This window comes from Xiphias gladius, chromosome 16, assembly GCF_016859285.1.
Source record: "Xiphias gladius isolate SHS-SW01 ecotype Sanya breed wild chromosome 16, ASM1685928v1, whole genome shotgun sequence".
Lineage (NCBI taxonomy): Eukaryota > Metazoa > Chordata > Actinopteri > Istiophoriformes > Xiphiidae > Xiphias > Xiphias gladius.
Window position 1 is genome coordinate 26,225,723 of NC_053415.1, and position 19,549 is coordinate 26,245,271.

General features: G+C 42.7%; 1 protein-coding gene across 3 annotated transcripts in view; it reads left to right on the top strand.

Annotated features, from left to right (window-relative positions):
• vwa8 (von Willebrand factor A domain containing 8) overlaps positions 1-19,549 on the top strand; it is a 76,316-nt gene that overhangs the window by 28,915 nt on the left and 27,852 nt on the right. For all 3 annotated transcript variants that reach the window (XM_040149333.1, XM_040149334.1, XM_040149332.1), the window contains 11 exons: positions 26-97; positions 826-902; positions 3,554-3,629; positions 5,409-5,544; positions 6,084-6,203; positions 6,969-7,174; positions 11,980-12,131; positions 14,429-14,537; positions 15,482-15,620; positions 15,948-16,135; positions 19,328-19,447. In XM_040149333.1, coding sequence (XP_040005267.1) covers positions 26-97; positions 826-902; positions 3,554-3,629; positions 5,409-5,544; positions 6,084-6,203; positions 6,969-7,174; positions 11,980-12,131; positions 14,429-14,537; positions 15,482-15,620; positions 15,948-16,135; positions 19,328-19,447 — 1,395 coding nt within the window. The remainder of the gene's footprint in view (positions 1-25; positions 98-825; positions 903-3,553; positions 3,630-5,408; positions 5,545-6,083; positions 6,204-6,968; positions 7,175-11,979; positions 12,132-14,428; positions 14,538-15,481; positions 15,621-15,947; positions 16,136-19,327; positions 19,448-19,549) is intronic.

Genomic DNA, 19,549 nt, shown 5'->3' on the forward strand with positions numbered 1-19,549 from the left:
TTGTTTGTTTAAATCTTTTCTGCAGCACATGATGGTGATGGAGGACATGTTGAAAGACTTTCTATTAGGAGAGCACCTCCTTTTGGTGGGCAACCAGGTGAGTGACATATCACCGCGAGTCCATAGAGATCCGATCGCGTTCGCTGTCTCAGCGTGAAGTGAAGTAGGCCACACACGTCAGCCCTGTCTGGGCGTGGAGGGACAAGTTATGAAACGTGCTCCTTGCACCCTGATGTCACCCGCCAACCCTTCCCGCTCACAGCGCACTGTGGGCATAAGGAAGCATGTAGCACTTCCTCTGGGACCCTCTGTGCCCCCAGTCTGGTCCTAGTGGGCAGAGGAGAGGAGGGGGAGGGAGTGAAAGTGGGCATGGTGTACTGGCAGCCCAGAGGTGGTCGTCTATGTGTGTGTTTGCATTAATGTTTGTGTGTCTGTGTGTGCGCGCGTGTCAGAGAGAGTGGGAGAAGCTATTTGGAAACCTGAGTGCATGACCATGCATCGGTGAAGCAGAGACATTAGGAGCTGTCAGAGCGGCTTAGTGGATGTCTGACAAACTGGCTGAGAGACTCAGCAGCCATCCAGGAGAGGCAGGCTCTGTGGGAAGCCAGTGGGAGTCCCAGAGAACAGCCCTAGTCAGAACGTAGAACCATCCAAACTGAGGGACACTCTCGGCTCTCCCTGTCAACTCGGCCTCTCTACAGATGGAACGGACACCTCTTTATCTCTCTTTAGAGCCTGTGTTGCTGAAACAGAGTTGGTACATAAAGATTCATTTCTTTAACTTAGCTTGGTTGTTACATTTTTTCTTTTCAAATCCTTCCATAGGGCGTTGGTAAGAATAAAATAGTGGACCGGTTCCTGCACCTTCTGAACAGGCCCAGAGAATACCTACAGCTCCACAGGTGAGGAGACTCAACGTGTTATTTCATAGTGCATACAAGTGTTTTACCCAAACACTTCTCCACTAAAAGTGTAATGTCAGCTTGGAAACTACTAAAGGTTTTTTGAACATGTACTTGTTTACTTTCCCTCTTCACCTAGAGCCATACAAAGAAGGCAGATTAGGAAGAAGTGTCAGTCACTGAGGGCTTCGTTCTCTTTTATAATCCCGTTTTGAGCTTCTCCAGGCACTGTATAAGAGAGTATGACATACCTAGTTCTGCTAAACACAAAATCTTCTGACCGACTTTTTCCGTTCTTCATCCTCGCCTCGAACTTTCTCTGAATATCTTCTTCCAAAAAAACAATTTAGTTTTTTCAATTGAGTTTCATTCAGAAAGCTCATGTGAAACTAACTTATGTATTCATGTATAGAGTTTCCCATGTATGGGTCACAAGCTGCAGAATAGCTGACAAGTCCATTACCAATTGTCAGCCGAGGGACGTTTTATTAATTCTCTTGCGTTAGAAGTTCTCAGTCTCAGGTTTAGTCCCTTGTGGCATTTTTACACTGTGTTATTAATGTTGGATCTCTGCAAGGCTCCCAAACAGGATATCCCTTTTTAAGCCTGTACCTTCTGTGGTTGGCAAATTTTGATGATTTTCAGGAGTAATAAACTTATGTTTCTTTTAAGTACTTGTATTTTCCGAACGAGAGGAACAAAGCACCTCTTTTTAAGGGAGATGTAAGCAACCAGCATTTTCTCTTACCCGCCTGCCAGCTTTGGCCTTCCCATCTAAGGGTATCAAAAACTATTTTCGGTCCTCGGTAAATTAGACCATCCTTCACCGGAACAAGGACATCACATGCTCATCTTGAAGAAAAAGCATTTGAAGAAGTCCTTGTTAAGTCACGTTCACTGTTTCTATAAATACTCACACGATCAAACCTCGGGAAAATTAGGTCAGAGGGGCTCGTCCTTAGAGAGATGTGCCGTGAAATCAGCCTCGCTATTGAATGTAGCTTAGATCCATCAGAGGCAGAGACGGGGCTTGTATTGATCCTGGCAATAATAAGAAGGCGATGTTTTGCGTGTCATTGGCTGTAATGGGAGATAGGCAACGAACAGAATGCAAATAAAAGTCATCGCTTGTACGACCCTGAAGAAGTGAAGCAAACAAAGATGGAGTTCAATCTTATTGTTTCGGACAATGAGATTGAATTAACAGCACATCCACGTTTAGACAAAACCCATTTCTCATGTCAATCCGTGTGTGTGTGTGTGCGTGCGTGTGTGTGTGCGTGTGTGTGTGTGTGTGTGGTTTGTCAAAGTCCTGTGAAAGTCAAAGTGGAGCTGAGCATGGATGTGGCCTGGTTAGCTACTGTAGCAGCAGGTAATATTAGAAAAAAAGCAGCGGCAGGAAAATCTGTGCCCGTGGCTTATGGGAGCCTGTGACTGAAAGCCTACAGAGATTTGGCTCAGAAAAGCAAGAGAGATGCAGCCAGCCAGGGGAAGGAAACTAGGACAGCTCCTGGGTCACACGGTGAGATATCGAGGAGAGGGGGGCGTTGGAGGGAAGGCTGATAGGTGGGTTGAAGAGGGAGATGTTCGGAGAAAGAGGGAGCGATAATTTTGGACGCCAATAGGGAATCACATTTTCCCTAGTGTTGGAGAGATGCTTTATTGTTATGTTTTATTTGCTGGCCTGTTGGACTCAAGTACAGTGTTAGTGAAAGCCTTTTTCACCTGCCTGCATCTGTGGTGATCAAATGGTTTTCAGGTACAGAAACACTGCACAGGAACCAGATATGGAAATTCACTAAAAGACCTGTGAGATCTGTTCACCAAAACCACCTCTGCAGGTCAATGGAGACCCATTTGGCCGCTGTTAGAATAAAGTATAAGAAGGGATCGTTTGAAACGGGAAGAAACGGGTGGGAATTTGACCTCTTATAGTTAAGTTATAGTTTTTCCACTTACTCAAAGGAAGTCATAAACGGCACCCCATTTGCATTTTCTTACCATTTTTCACTTCACTCTTTATAACTGAAAAATTATCGGAGGTTAGTTCTTAGCAAGTAGACTTTGTTTACTGTAAACAACAGCAAACAGTCTCTTATTGCAGCGGGAAATAATAGGTTTTGGGTTCCTGGGGGTATAAATTTCAGGCAAAGATTGTTTTAAAATTGATTTGTTCCTTTTTAAAATTTCTCTCAGCATCTGATGAACCAGAAACAATGAGCATTAATTATAAACGTAGCCTCTACTTTTCTATGCTATAAACTGTACATTCAACCCAGCCTCAAAAGAACACAGCCCGGGAGGCAGGCATACTATCAAGTATTACCAGGTTACTTGTGGTTGAGAGCCAATGAACTGTTTAGAGAGGAAACTAGAAATCTGATTTCAGGTTTCTGTTAGAAAGAAATATATCTCTAATATATTCACACATACATACATTTTTTTTTTAATGATGTGAAGAAACCTTGAGGTTAAGCTGCAGAGGCAAATTTTGTGATATCTGAACTAATCACTTCAAAGATGTTGATCATTTTTGAACACTATATACATGAAAGCAGAAGTGCAATTCAATTAGTTTAGATGAATATCAACAGTGTCACCTCGTTGTTTTGCACGTGTCTATTGCATAACCCTGTTTTCTTCTCCCTTAGGGATACGACCGTCCAAACTCTGACCCTGCAGCCCTCAGTCCGAGACGGCATCATCATGTACGAGGACTCACCTCTGGTCAGTAAAACACACACACACGCTTTTCTTATCATGTTAGTCGCCAGTCCGGGTCCTCTAGGTATTCAGCTGTCAGTGTGGCCTTTTGATCCTGTAGAGACAACAGACCGGTTCATGCACTGATGTGTGAATGGCAAGAAGAGCTTTGAAACTGTGTGTCAGCCACCCACCAAGTGGCTCGGGAGTAACTTCCCATTTCAGGTCTTGTGTGCTGTGGAACTGGGTTGAGCTGTCACGCCAGCGATCAGATTTAGTAGTTCTCTTTGGAGCAGACGTCAGCTAGAGCAGACTCCTCAAACACATCCCGCTCTGTGAATCCGCAACCTTGCTCAGCGTGGTTGCATTCAGTGCGACCGGCCAGCCTGAAACAGGTGGCCAAGTATCTGACACGTCAGGCACATGTCAAAACAGATTGCTCTTCTTGCTCTGGCCACCCAGCTTCCGTACAGTACCCGCCCGTTTTTCTCTTTCCTCTTTTCGTTGTCTCAACCTCGGTACTTTCCGTACTTCCTTTACTCACTCACCTTCATGTCTCACTACAATTGACCTCCTTCACAGCAGACATTTTGACTTGCCACAGATGTAATCACACACACATACACACACACGTACATATATATGTTAATAAATTCCTTTTGGCTTTTTGGCTCTTCCTTCTCATCTTCGGGGATTGTGTGATTGTTTCCTTGTGTTTTAATCTGTCAGAATTTTTTCTCTGGCTTTTTTATTATTAATGGCTCCATTCCGTTAAATGTTCCAGTAAGCTATGCCAATGAGCCAACATGCTTGTTAGCAAACTGGAACACCAGTTGGAACACCAGTTAACATCATTAATGCTATGAAATGGCAGTGAAGGAGGAGTTCAATGTCAGGTTACACCTTTCTGGTATGATCAGACACTAATAATGGTCAGAGGACCAAAAGAACTGGAGCAAACTTAAAGCCCTGCAGAATCACCCAGGTGCTTTCAATTTTTTAGCTGCTCAGTTTGAAATTGGGTAGAGTTATGATGAGATTTACATGAGGTTAATGAAAAGGGTCTGTTTGTCAGTTTGAAGGGTAAAGGCTATAGTTATCCCAACCCTAACGGATGCAACAGGAGAGTGAGCGTCACTCTGTACACACCAAGCCCGAAAGAAATGACTTTATATTTTGGTGTGGTGGCCGCACTTGGAATTGCAGTGTCACATGATGCACGCTGGTCCGGAAAAGGGAGAAGCTGTGGTGCACACGCTCCAAGCTCGGAAAGCTCTCATAGGATTGGGGCTCCATCTTGGAAACGCAATGTCCAGTCCTCTGTAGACAATCATGGTACACACATTCATATCCCTGAGGTCTAATTAACCAAAATAAGTGAAAACACATGTGGGTGGGTATGTAGGGCCTTTAAAGGAAAATTCCAGCTTGATAAAACTGGAATTTATTTACATAGTCTTGGCCACCCTTTATATAATAACATTGTGATCACCAAGTGAACTGCTGAGATCTTGGAAGGCGGCTTATTTATAAAGAAGTCTCAAGGTTAGATGATCAAATCACCAGAGAGGCTAAATCCAGCACCAAATCTGCAACAGTCTTTGTAGTGTACATGTTGGGTTCTTTTTAACTAATGCAGAGCCACCAGCAAGAGGTTCACCCTTTAACATACATTTTTAAACAAATGATATCTGTGTGTGTGTGTGTGTTTGTGTGTGTGTGTGTGTGTGTGTGTGTGTGTGTGTGTGTGTGTGTGTGTGTGTGTGTGTGTGTGTGTGTGTGTGTGTGTGTGCGTGCGTGCAGGTGAAGGCAGTGAAACTGGGTCACATATTAGTGATTGATGAGGCAGACAAAGCTCCTACAAATGTTACCTGCATCCTCAAAACCCTGGTGGAGAGCGGAGAGATGATTCTAGCCGACGGACGCAGAATCGCCTCAGGTACACACATACTCACATTCACACGCGCATGGAGGGTTTAACATCTTGACAGCAGACATGTCCCAGACACCGTGAGCAGACTGAAGCAGGACCATTTAGTGGACGAGTGGAGGATTGGATGTCCTAGAAGACAAACACAAGTAAAAAAAATCAGATGTAGGACACTAAAGGAGACTAAGAATAAAAGTCTTTATGGACAGGTACCAGTAGATACTGGATAGTGTTGGACTGTAAACGTTTTTCCATGTAGTCCCATGTAATCAGACTAACTTCTGACAGTTTCTCCATTCCTGAGAGGCTCTTCCTCCCAGAGGAATGCAAACACAACCTTGGGACTTCATAAACACAAACTTGAGAGCTCCTGGTGCGATCAGGACAGTAAAGGTGCGCGTGAGACTCAGTGACACAAATCAAATCAGAACATTAAGAACTAAAAGAAAAACAGAAGGCAGATGTAGAAAGGGGAAGTATGACTGTATCTGTATGTATGTGTTTGCTTGTCATGTCATGTGCTAACCATGACTGTCTCTGCTCCTAAGATCCACGTGAAGCCGAAGGGAGGCCCAACACCATAGTCATGCATCCAGACTTCAGGATGCTTGTCCTGGCTAACAGACCTGGCTTTCCTTTCCTGGGCAATGACTTTTTTGGAGCTCTAGGTACACACAAGCACAACAGCCACGTCCTACTAGAGAGAAATAGTAATTCATTACTAACACTTATTTTTAAGAACCAAGCAATTTAGATAAATTAGGATAGGAAATTGTGAATGAGATGGTTGGTGTCAGGTGATCTGATCTAACTGTTTCCTCCCCTTCTGAATTAAAAAGGGAAAAACAAGATCAACTGCTGGGTTCGCAAACTACTAAACTGGTGGTTAGATATTCATAGAAGACCAAGACCCAAGGCCGGTCTAACAAAGAAAGAAATATTTTTAAGTTAGATACACAAGTGCACTTAGTAAATCCTGGAATTTGAGTGAGTTTTGAGTTTCAACTCAAGTTACGTAGATAACAGTAATCCTGTCAAAATTGCAGCAGCTGTTTTAGATGCTGCACATCAGCAGGTCCACATCTGCAGGTTTTAACTGCTGCTGCTGTTACTTTGTTGGCCGTAGGTGGCACAGGTTGGACTCGAATTGCATGTCTGAAACTGCTGTTGCTGAGCCTCTGCAACTGGATTACATTGGCAGTCTCTGGTTTCGTGTGCTCCAGCGACGATGCGTGTTGCAAGGCCCAGCAAAGTGTCAGCACAGTACAAGTAGAATTGTGTCAATGTAGTTAAGGTAGAGATATTTCAAAAAAGGCAGAGTAATATAACCATACAAAGAGCTAAGCAGATAATTCTTTAGTTAAGCTGCGATAAAGTGAGCGACTAAAGGTACCACTACAAGAAAGGATGACTAGTTATTGTCCTCTGAACAGGTGATATTTTTAGCTGCCATGCAGTAGACAATCCGAAGCCCCAGGCAGAGCTGGCAATGCTAAAACAGTACGGCCCCGATGTTCCCGATGCCACTCTGCAGAAACTGGTGGCCGCCTTTGGAGAGCTCAGGTCCATGGCCGACCAGGGCACCATCACCTACCCCTATTCCACTCGAGAGGTGGTCAACATCGTCAAACACCTCCAGGTAAGAAGTACATGAGAACATCCACCTGTGATACATATTCTTCAACGGTACAACACTTCTTTTGCTTTCGCATTTTCTCAGGTTTCGTCTGAGACTTTTTTATCAATAATTCATAAAGATTATGTGACCTTATTCCTGCGCTGCTAGATGCTTTAATAATGCAAGAGTGTCCTCACGATACAGCTGTGGCAGAGAAGGGGGGGGCTCTATTCCTGCCTCAGGTCAAACTGACGAGGACACACACACACAGACAAACACAACTTAACATACTCTATTACACAAGAATGGCCGCATAATTTGCAGTTGTCAGAGGAGATTTTTGCACTGGTCCTGGTCCCTGTTATGCTAGAAAAGAACTATGACAAATGGCAAAAATGTGGCAGCTGTTCTGAAGGGCCAGACATGAAGGGGGGGTGAAAACTTGGCCGTCACAGAGAAGGGCGAGACGTAATGATCGTTTATTTTCAGATAGTCTCTCCTGGAAGGCATTCATAGCGTTGCACTCGGGTGTCCTACACAAAGATGACAGAAATATATTTGTGTGTTGCATGAAAGAAGGGAGTTTGAGAGAGAAGTTCAAACCCTGCTTGGATTCTCACTTCCGCACAGCCGACCAGTCACCGTGTGAATCGGGTGTAAAGGGGGTTTCTGTTGCTGTCCGACCATTGACAAGCACGTCTGATGGAGTATGCTGGCGCCTCGCTTTTCTTTGTATTTTGTTTTTTTTTTCCTAGTAGTCTAACTAAAAAGAATAGATTGGGAGTTAAAGGGAGACGGAGGCGCACAGAGAAACGTGGAGCAGGGAAAAGAAAATTAATCCGGAACGGAGGAGTGAAATAAGAATACAACATATTATATATCATGTGTGGTCTCAGAGAAGTACTTACACGATAGCCATATGAGTTTCAAGTTTCAAAGCTTCTCCCTCCCTCCACTCACCGTTTTCACTATTTATCCCCCATAATTCAGAGCCCAGAAATTTGCACCACAAAACATTCTTCCTACTTAGCTTAGATGAGAGTAATTATGCTCATGTTACACTTCTCTGTTCTTTGGAAGTCTGGGATCATCAAAACAACATATTTCATGCTGAATGTGAATCTTGTACTCTCTAGCTTTGGATTCAGTCTGGGTGAAATTAGCAAACAGACTTCAATAAGAAACTATTCATTTACTATATTATTATTATTATATATAATTTGTCCAAGAGTTCAGTAGCAAAGTGACAGTTTCTTACACAAAAAAACCCCTCCCCTCAAGATATACTGTAACATACACAACTGTATAGCAAAACGTGTTGTACCCAAGGTTACCACATTTTTCATTCTCTGTTATTGCTTTCCCGTTGTTTTATTGTTTTAGTAGTAAACAGCTTCTCCATTCATGTATCCATCTCCAGACAAACAGTGTGGAGCCATAGTATATTAGCACATGCTGTTTACAGAAACCATTTCCCCCCTCCTCACCTTGGCTCTCATCATCATCATCATCATCATCATCAATAGGCCGCTGTTTACCATTTAGCTGCCAGTACCAGCACTTGGGAAAGGAAAAAACAAGGGGTATTTTCAGCTTGTTTGTGTGAATGGAATACACACATGCTTATTTTGTATCTATTTCAAGATCGGGTTTGTCTCGTTTCCCTGCCTCCTTGTGGTCTTAGTTCTTTGGAAATGTACGCAATGTAGAAGTATTTAGAGAGAAAGAAAAAATAATGGCGAGAAACCAAAATAACGGGGCTTGGAGAAAAGTGAAATTAAGATTTGAGCTTCCACTATTGTAGATCAATAATTCAGTGCACAGGGACAAGCCCTTAGGTTTGATTTCCCCACTGGCTGCCCACTTCTGTCATTAATCACCACCACTATTGGCATCTGGAGGAGTGGGACAGATACAGGATAATTTAGTCGGAGTCTAAATTGCTTCTTTCAAGGCAGAAGCCAGTGTAGGCCTTAATTACCATTTCACATTTGCTCATAATTAAACCTTTGTGGTAACTGGGAACCCAGATCAATACATCGCAGTTGTCTTTACATTTAATCTAAGATTTAGCTGTAACCAATTAGGATGAGGCTGTTCTTGATTTGGCATCAATTTATAGAACTAACAGTGTACTTACACACTGTAATATGTAGGTCTGAAAGTGCAATTATGGTGATAATAATGCCCCAGGATCCAGGGCTGTTAAATCAGTACATGCATTGTGTCCTTTTAAAAATGTGTACAGTCAATTACAGCTCCTACCAGGAAGATTATTCACAAGGCTGTAGAAATAGTGCTGTTAGAGTGATGTGGGTTCATTTATGAATAAAACTATTTACTTTCAGTTTATCTATCAGACTTTTTTTTCAGCTAATCTAATAACTAGAGCTGGATATTGAACCTCTGTTGTTTCTTGATGTGAAATGAGCTTCTAGCAGTGCGTATCGATAACTGTCAAGTACCGAAAACTGATATTAAATCAGGTTTATAATCCTGGTTACTTCTTCCTTCATCACATAGTTGTTTAAGCCATTTCTTTTTGGCTTGGAGTCAGTGTGCAGACTTTACTTGTTCATTTTTCATTGATACTGCTTTTTAAATAACCTTGCACCGACACGTGATGTGCGTATAATTACACCCTCTAAACTGTAAACCAAAACTTTCAACTTCCAATTTCACAATATTTTTTTAGGCAAAGGTCTTTATAGCTCCTTGCACTTAGATCTTTAAGCTTTGGGAGAATTTGGGGTAGTTTTGTAGAAAAATATACATTTCTCAAAGTATCAAAAATAATTGTTTTGCATCAGCACTGAAAGTTTGGTATCTTGTACACACAAACAAAACCCAGCCTTTATTGGGACAATTGCTGAGTCTACAAAATTGTCAGAAATATTGACAAATGCCTGTTTAAAGATACCAGAGCCTAGAGTAGTGTCTTCATGTTGCCAGTTTTGTCTGATCAGCATTTGGAGAACTCAAAGATACCCAATTTATAATGACATGAAATGGACAAAAGCGTCTCATTCTCACATTTGACAAGTCTCTGTCTGGTAAAGGTGGAGCTGGAGTTGAAAATGTGTTGTTTATAAACCCACTTACATCTTTCAGTGGAAACGTTTTATGGTAAACTGGATCAGCTCAGTCTTATCCCAAAACACAGCAGTTCCTTCGCATCACAGAGCAAATTAAAAAGTTTTTTTGGATGCTCTGAAATGTTGCCTATGAACAGTGCGTCCACTGTAGCTTCATGGTAATGTGTTAACACTGTGTAAGTGTCTGTGAAGAATCTCAGTCATCCAGGTCATGGTATTCCGTAAGTGCTATGCTAAGGCAGCTGGACTGGCTTGAAGTTCTTGAAGACGTTTCCCCTCTCATCCGAAAGGCTTCTTCAGTTCTAACTGACTAGTGGGGAGTCCCAGGTACACATCCTCCGGTGAGATCAGCAACAACAGTGAGTCGTTGACCCTCCCGGTCATCATGGCAGTCGCTAGGATCACACGGGTCAAGGTGTGGATGGGTCGTTAGGGTGACAAGTGAGTCGTTGACCCACCTTGCCATCAAGTGAGTGGTCACATGAGTCTCGATGCGGATGGGTGTTCTGCTGTCTGGGGAGTGCAATTAGAACTGCATTGTAGGTGTCTGACAGGTGGCATCTCAGACCACCTCCTCTGTTTAGTGATGGTTGTTCCAGATTGACAAAGATGGCTTCTTTCACTCCTCTCTCAAACCATCGGTCTTCTCTGGGCAAAATGCATATATTACTGTCCTGAAAAGAGTGTCCTTCGTCCTTAAGATGCTGGTGGACTGCCGAGTCCTGACCTGAGGAATTGCCTCTCCTGTGTTGTGCCATGTTGCTAATGCGGCGGTTGTTACTTTCCCCAATGTACAGGTCTGTGCGTTCCTCGCTGCATTGGACTGCGTAGACTACGTTGTTCTGCTTGTGCCTGGGTACTTTTGTCCTTAGGGTGGACAGGTTTTTGCCTCAGAGTGTTACTGGGCTTGGAATGCACTTGAAATTCTATGTAAGTGTGCAAAGTGTCCATCATGGTTGTATGAGGTAGTGTGTGTCTTTGACATTTAGAAATATATTTATTCACCTCTATCCTACTGAGAGGGACTCACCTTCAGTAACCTGGATTATGTCTCCTGACATTTTAGTAGCTTGGTAGAGATTTCTTGACTGTTTAAAGCATAGCCTCTGTCTCTGCTTTTGTGTACAGTGTCTCCTTCTCTCCATTGCTCTGCCTTTATTGCCTATTTACCGGAGTATCGCTATAGTTACTGTACAATACAGAAAATTTATTGTGGCAATATAACATGCATCTCTCTAATTATATCACAGACACGATATCAAACGCTGTAACAGCCTCGGCAAAACAGAAAAGACTTCTTTGCACTCATCTGTCAGTGTTGTGGTCAGAGTCTAGAGATGAGTTACCTTTTAGAGAGCATCTTATTCCAGACTGTGCCCCTGCACTGACCCCCCTTGAGGAACTGTAAATCATATTAAGTTTTGTTCTTTCTCTAATCCTCTTCACTCCATCTTCTCTGCTTTTTTCCTATTCTTCTTCCTACTTGCCACCCTCCCCCGCTCTTTTCCCTTTTTCTTATCTCCCTTTCATTCCTCCCACTATCCTCCCTGTCTCCCTTTTCCATACCTCCCTCCATCCTTTTCACCTTCTCTCGCCCCCCCCTCTCCTTGTCCACGCTTCTGTCTTTCTTCTACCTTTTTGCAATGACCCTTCCCTGTTCTCTTACTTCCCTTTCTCTGCCTCGTCCCTCCTTCCTCCCTCTTACTCTTACTCCCCTTTACCTCCCGACAGAAATTCCCTGGCGAGGGTTTGGCCAACGTGGTGCGAAATGTCTTCGACTTTGACTCCTACAATAAAGACATGCGGGAGGTTCTGATCGAAGCGCTGCACAAGCACGGGATTCCCATCGGAGCCAAGCCCAGCTCTGTCCAACTGGCAAAGGAGTAAGGCATCAGGAGCACAAGATGCGCACACAAACACACACTAAAGACACATGCAGGCACGTCCAGTACTTGACTAACACACAGGCACAGTGTCAGACTGTCACCCAGCTACAGAGACCACCTAGAAGGAGGTTAAAGTAATGAATAATAGATGTCATGGGCATTACTTCATGGCCTAACTTACTACTGTACTTTAGGAATCTCATTAAAATGAAGATATCGCAAAGCCTCACCAGTGCATCCCCACAGCAGGGCCAAAGTCCATCCAGTTTATTTTCACTTCTGATTATAACTGAATGGACCAAAATGCAGTTAAAGCAGTTTATTCAGTGATAAAGCAGGTAAGATTTTGTTGTCACTCTGTCCCGCTGCTAGCAGAGGTCTACTAATTGTATCTCCGGAGAGCACGGGTACTGCCGACAGTGGCCGATCATGTTGCTCGCTCTCAGGAAACAAATGCAAAGTAGAATCCTCATTGGCGAATCATTTTTCTTGCTAGAAAGAACCCTTTCCCAGGGTTACATTGGAAATCTAACAGAGGTTTGTAGTTAGTTTATTTAACTTGCTTTGTATGGCAATGATCATCTTTTGACATATAGTTTGAATGTATCAGAAGCTATGTATATATGCTTGTGATTTCCAGCATTATCTTAACAAACAATGTGAACATACTACATGACAAACAATTTGACATTGCAGAAAGAGAATGAGGTCTGCATTTTTTGCAGAATTATTTACGGAGCCTTGATTTTTCACATTTTATTATGTTACTCTGTTATAGAATGATATTTAAGATAAAATTCACAACAATTCCAATCTGTATTTTATAAATGAAAGCCAACAAAACACATTATTTATTTAATTTATCTTACTCTCCGAAGGCTCCAAAAATGGTCTTCTGAAGTGGCCTCTTCATGTTAATGGTTCTCGATATAAATGTTACGTATGTTTGCCTTTCAAAGAACCTTTCCAGAAGCTTGTCAGCAGAAAGTGGTTTCTGAGAGGTCAGTGGTTCTCGGTAGTACTGTTATCTCTCTTCGAAGAACCCTTTTGGAACTCGTTTTGGTGAGAGTGTGCCTTTTAGACATCATTTACTGATTTTAGACTATTTGTAACTTGTAGAAATGAACTCCTGAAAAGCTTAAAGTTGGCTGATGTTGTGTTTAGCCCCGTGACTGGTTTCAGACTGGATTACACTTTGAGGTTCACACGAAGCCTCCTCACTGCTCCCTGTTCAATGAATCACTGTCTGCATCACGCACATTACCTCATCTTTCCTAAAAGGGATAGATAAGATCCTAATATCCACGACATTGTGTTATTATGTACAGCTTTGGCTTTTAAATAAAGGAAAATATTTGTTTCTTCTGTCTCCTGTGGTTTTATTTTGACTTATCACATTCATAAATGCAGTTTCATTAACGTCTCAAGTAAAATCTTGAGAACCAAGCAGGGCAGAAACAAGTATTTTCCTTGAACAGTTACATAATTGATTGTAAAGATTATCTGTTCCATAATGACTGTACTTGCATCATGCAAGCTCAGTGGGTCTTTGTAGCTTCCATGCTTCAGTGATTTAAAGCCCATCTTGAACCGTTTATATTGGACTAGGTGCTTTACCCACAGCATCTTGTATACATAAAGCAAATGTTTTCTCTTGATTTCCAGTTTTGGACATGGAAAACAAGAAACAGTTTTTCTTATGTGTCTCATTGCTTTTCCATTCATAGAAATATTTATGGTTAGAGGACTGTCCATCATCCAACCATTTTATCTTCTCGGAATTTCTGTGTTTTGTGGTTGTGTTGCATATTTCACCCCCACCTGCAGCCAATAAGACTGTGGCCACAATCCAGCTATGACTCATGGGAAGACCAGTACACATCTGGCCCTACACAACAAGCTGAGCAGGGACTCACACATGCAAACACACACACACACACACACACACACGGACACTTATCCCACATAGAGGCACTGGGATCAAATTAAAACCTTTCTTCTCAAGAAATCTCAATCAAAACAGAAGAAAGCTTCCAACTGAAATCATTTTGTCAGGGCCTAATACGGTGAGTTAATTTTAATTTAACTGGGGATGCGAAATGGTGACAGAGAAACCCATAATTTTCCAAACCGGAAATTCAGACAACGGCAGTATGTGTGTGTGAAGGTGCGCTTTCAAGAACACAAACACACAGACACATTGATGTGTATATTGTATATAAAAATCTTTCAACAGTGTGTGACTCAATTACGTCTTACCAGGCAGTTGTCACCATGTGACCTTTAATCTTTAGGTTGCCCCTGCCAGAGGCTAAGATGACAGGATACTGGACAATAAACCAAGGTGGCAACGCTCGCCGCAAACTGCTTTGTCCCACTGAGACACACCCCATAGACATCAAGGTAAACAGACAAGGGACACGAAGTCTTAAAAGCTAACTAGCACAGCAGATACAACAGTGTGTTCCCCCACATCCCTCTTATGTGATGGAGCAGCACTTAAACAGTGATAGTCTATTTAGAATCAGCCTCACTCCCTCGCTCACTGCGTGTTTAAAAGGTGGCTGTTAAAAGTTTTTAGGTTTTTCCTCCATAGAGAGGAGCGGATGTGGTCGGCTTTGGGATTATAATGGTGACAGGTTCGTGCAGTGCAAGGACTCAAACCACGTCTCATGTTACCAGCAGTTATTGTTTTGCTAATATACACTGCTTCAAGCGCAGAAAGTCTGTGCCAAAAAAAACGGTGTATTTGCTGTATTGTTGCAAGTCTATGGCTGCTTGGAATATGCAGTACCAATACAGTGTGGATGCACTGCTAAGAAGTGGAGAAGTGGATTACGCTGCAGGAGCGGTTTGAGATGTTCCAATGGGCATTTTGACACGTTTTGTCTGTAGTGAGAACTTGTCACCTTTGAGATCTATTGTGCCTGACGTGAGTTTAAACTGACCACAGCTGCTGTTCTGTATGGAGGAGCAATCAATCAGCTATCTCTCAAGCTCAGAGGGGGATGCATGTTTAATAGTGGAGATATTTACTTTGAAACCATTTTTGGAAGTTTCATGTGTAGTGTCAGCTCGGCGTGACTGCTTTTTTTTTGCCTTTTTTGCGCCTTCAGTAGTCGCAGAAAAAAAATGAAAACATAAACAAGCAGCCTTTTCATCTGATTCCAGATGCTATGACACAGTTATGCAACCATAAACATTAAATTCCAGTGTTTTTTTTCCCTCCATACTTTATAAGTGTGTGTGTGTGTGTGTGTGTGTGTGTGTGTGTGTGTGTGTGTGTGTGTGTGTGTGTGTGTGTGTGTGTGTGCGCGCTGCTGTAACAGAGTGTCTTGTGTTTCCAGGGCCCCGTGTTTCTGCGTGTTCAGGGTTACCCCTGCAATAGGCAGGAAAGCAGGGCTTTGAGTTTCAGCGAAGAGAAGGCCCACTGGCAGATTCCCATGAATGAAGTCAACATCATCTGCGATGTCACCACCAAAGATGGTATACACACAAACACCAGCAACACTGTCATACGGTAATGACAAACCAGAAAAACACATAGGACCATAGACAAGAGTCAGAACAAAGGTAAATATAGAAATGAATCAAGAAACTAAGTAAAAACTGGCTTCACAAATTTATAGACTAAATTAAAGTTAAGTTATTTCGTCATTGTCACGTCAATTTGTTATAATGTAGAAGCCACATATTATATAAGTGACATCTAAATAACACCCGAGAGTTTTACCTACTAATAGCTGTGTACAGATAGACATGCATCTCTGAATTAATTACACTCCAACATTCCTTCTCGTTTTTGTTTTGCAGACGTGCTGTATGTGGCCACGTGTAACCCAGTGTCCCTGTATTCCACGAAGGAGCGCGGGGAGACGATCCAGTGCATGGAGCTTTATGATGTCTTCCCCAGGACCATCAGCGGTGTCTGGCAGCCCTTTGTCACCATCGCCCCCCTCGGGAGTCCTCTGGATGGACAGGTGGTGCTGCACGAGGAGCAGGTTGGCGCGCACACACACACACACACACACACGAAGACAAGCTTTTATGAATAAACGATGAAGCTGATTAGATTACATTAGATTCAGTGACTTTTTTCTTCATCCCCATGGGAAACTTTTGCTGTCACAGCAGAGTCAGTGAACAGGATGTTGATCGTATTAAATGTACCCTATGGAGTTTTCATCGTAAATAAACATGTATTTTTCCATCACATATTTTTCATCAAAACATATGGTGTGTATATTTTAAGAGTAAGGAAACTGCCCTTACTGTCTCTTTAAAGATCAACTTAAGCGGGATGTGGAAGGAGCGTCAGAGGGCTAAGATATCCAAGTAGCTTGCTAACACTATGGTCAGGCTACTTGTAAGTCTTTGCTATGCATTTTTTGTCTGCATTTTTAATCTTTAATGTGAAAATTCTTATACTACTCCATATACAGTGCATATGAATGTGTAAAGGGCTATTGAAAAATAGCGGTTAATCAGTATTTATGGCCTAATACACATCATTTGCAAAGCTTTTGGTTTGAAACCTGCCTTTTTTACATTGGCGTGCAAATTTCTCCTCCTCTTTTATTGAGGCATTGATAGCTTTTACAGCACATTACCGCCGCCAGTTGCGATTTCCCTCTGCAGTTGACATAAATACGTATCACCTCATCCCCGTGCATAGGCATACATGTCTTCATTGAGATGCTGTGGGCAGGGTACCTATAAGACAGCAGAGAGAACTGAAGGTAAAACAGGTAATCACAAAGTGGGTTGGGGCTGTGTATTTGAGGTGGAACTGATAGTGGGTATCATTTCCTTCTCTCATAGGAGACAGGATAAGTACTGTAAGTGTCAGTTTTGATTCTAAGTTATGTGGAACGCCATACGAGAACAATGTCGAGTCAGACAGAAGTTGTAAACAGTCTCAGTAGTATATAATAAAACACACCTGTACACTGACTCACTAACTGTCACAAAGGAATCATAGTCCTGTCTCTTCTGCCGGATCTCCGTGTTACTGACTAGTGTGACATGTAACGTGACACTTGAGCAACACTGGTATTTCAGTTTTTATTTATTTATTTTTTTTTCGGAGGACAACTGCTGATTCCTAACAAGTTTAAAATAGCCGTGCACAAGTCGTTCAGGGTTTCTTAAAATGATGGTTGGTTAGTGGTTGTTTTGTTGTCGAATCGCTCCTACCCCTCAGGACCCCGGCCTATGACGGCAGAGCGTAAGACAAGAACAATGCACGTTAGCTAAGTCTCCAACCAGAACACTTTACAGCTGGTGTATATTAGGCAAGAGGAGGACTTCTAAAAATACCGTAGTGATGGATTATGTTACGTCTGTATAAAAATGAAGAGGTCCAGACAACATAAAGTTCATTCACAGGTCAATTGGTCTTCCAGGAAAATCAGGGAAACCATCACACACAAACACAGACACACACACAGGCACAGACACACACATACACCAATGCATGTTCTACTAGACGTTGACACATACGTACATATTGTATTTGCACGCACAGACTTGTGAAAGTCCCCAAGCATAATCATGCTACGTTCAGGGCCCTGCAAAGACAAACTCAAAGACACTACTCCATGTACAGCCTACCACTAACTCACAGACACAAAACCTGCGTGAAACACCCCGACCTGCCAGAAGACGCATCCACATGCAGGACATACACGTGTGCTCACACATGCACACACTCCCTCCAAAGTGTGTATATTTTTAGAATCAGGAAATGGGGTTTTCCTTTTCTGAGCAGCTCAACCAGTCCTCAGTACAGTAGTGTGTATGACAGGAATGGGAGGCCATAAGGAAACCATTAGTGCAAAGCAGGGCAGCCAGGGCCGAGGCCAGCTCCCCTGTGGCTCCTTCTCATAAAACTCAATTGAAGATGAAGCCTTGTGCGTCACAAACAAAAGCCTTTTGCACAGTTCACCCAACGCACGCACGCACACGCTCACGCGCGCACACACACACACTCACACACACTCACACACACACACACACTCACACTCACACACACACACACACACACACACACACACACACAGAGATATCCTGCTCATCTGATATGCATGGAGGGAGCACACAGACACAGAGGCACATACGGACAATAAGTCTGTCTAAATTGAATTGAATTAACTTGCAGTGAAGTGTTCACTTTAGTTGGAGTGACCTGGACGTTAGCAGTGTGGTCTAGGGGGATCCATCTGGTGAAGAGCACCCTCTGTTGGCTGCGTTAGAGCAAGAAGTTAGTCAGAAATTATGGCGGCAGTATAGCTGATGTAAGTTGCACAGCAGTACAGATATGCACCAAAGTGGGTTATGGGTTTGGCTCTACTTTTTTCGTTATGGTATAGAAATGAAATAACAGCATAAAGAATGTCAGTGCAACTCACTCACTGAGTTGTAATTTATGCTGACACAAATCCACATAGACAAACTAAGAAAACATGCACGAAGACATGCAGGCGGGACGGAACTGCAGCAGCAGGATCAAACAGTAACACTGTATTGCCTTAATGTAATAATACCACAACAGAAACCCTGATGTTGTCCTACAGCTGTCGTGAGAAAGCACATGCAGATAAGCTCCCAAAGACTCGGGCAGCGTCACCCATGCTGTGTGAGGAGCTCTTGACTTTGGCCACGTCTGCCTGTACAAACACTTAAACCATAACACTTAGGAAATACAAAGTTTCTGTTTCAGAGCCTTGCACTGCATTTAAATCACATTTAAAAACAGGAGGGAAGAAAATGACGCACCATGATGTACATGCCTATCCTCCAGTTGCTCATCAAAATTTTAATATCTGATCAGAGTCCAAAGATCAAACGTAAGTTGGGAAGAAATTTACTGGAGCACATTTTTAAAATAATGAAAGAAGCATTCAAAATCAAAGTGCCATCTAAGATGACCATTTATTGCATTAAGTAAAATACATAACTCAATCATTTCCTCTTTCTGTCCATGGAAATATCTTCCATTTATGCTTGTTATGATTTTTTTTTTTTTTTTTTTCTGTCCTGTGATTTCTGTTGTTATTCTAATAACATAACCATCAACATACAGTATATAGGCCTGCTGCCTGGAGCTGTAATCACTGAGTTGGTTGAGTCCGGTCTTATACAGCAATTTTCACGTCTCTCTCTGTCTGCCTGTTAATTTGTCTTCCTGCCAGAGTGACACGGTGCTCCATTTGGACTTGGTAACGGGAGCTGTGCGGAGGCTCATGCTGTCTCCAGACAGTGATCAACCCTCCACCAGAGCTTCGAACTGGTGGAGCAGCAAGGAACAACAGGTCAGAGGTTTCAGTCTGTCCAGAGAGAAATGTGAAATGGCCCGTTGCTCTCGACTGCTCCGGGATTATCTCCACTATTCATTCAGGACACAGACTAGACAT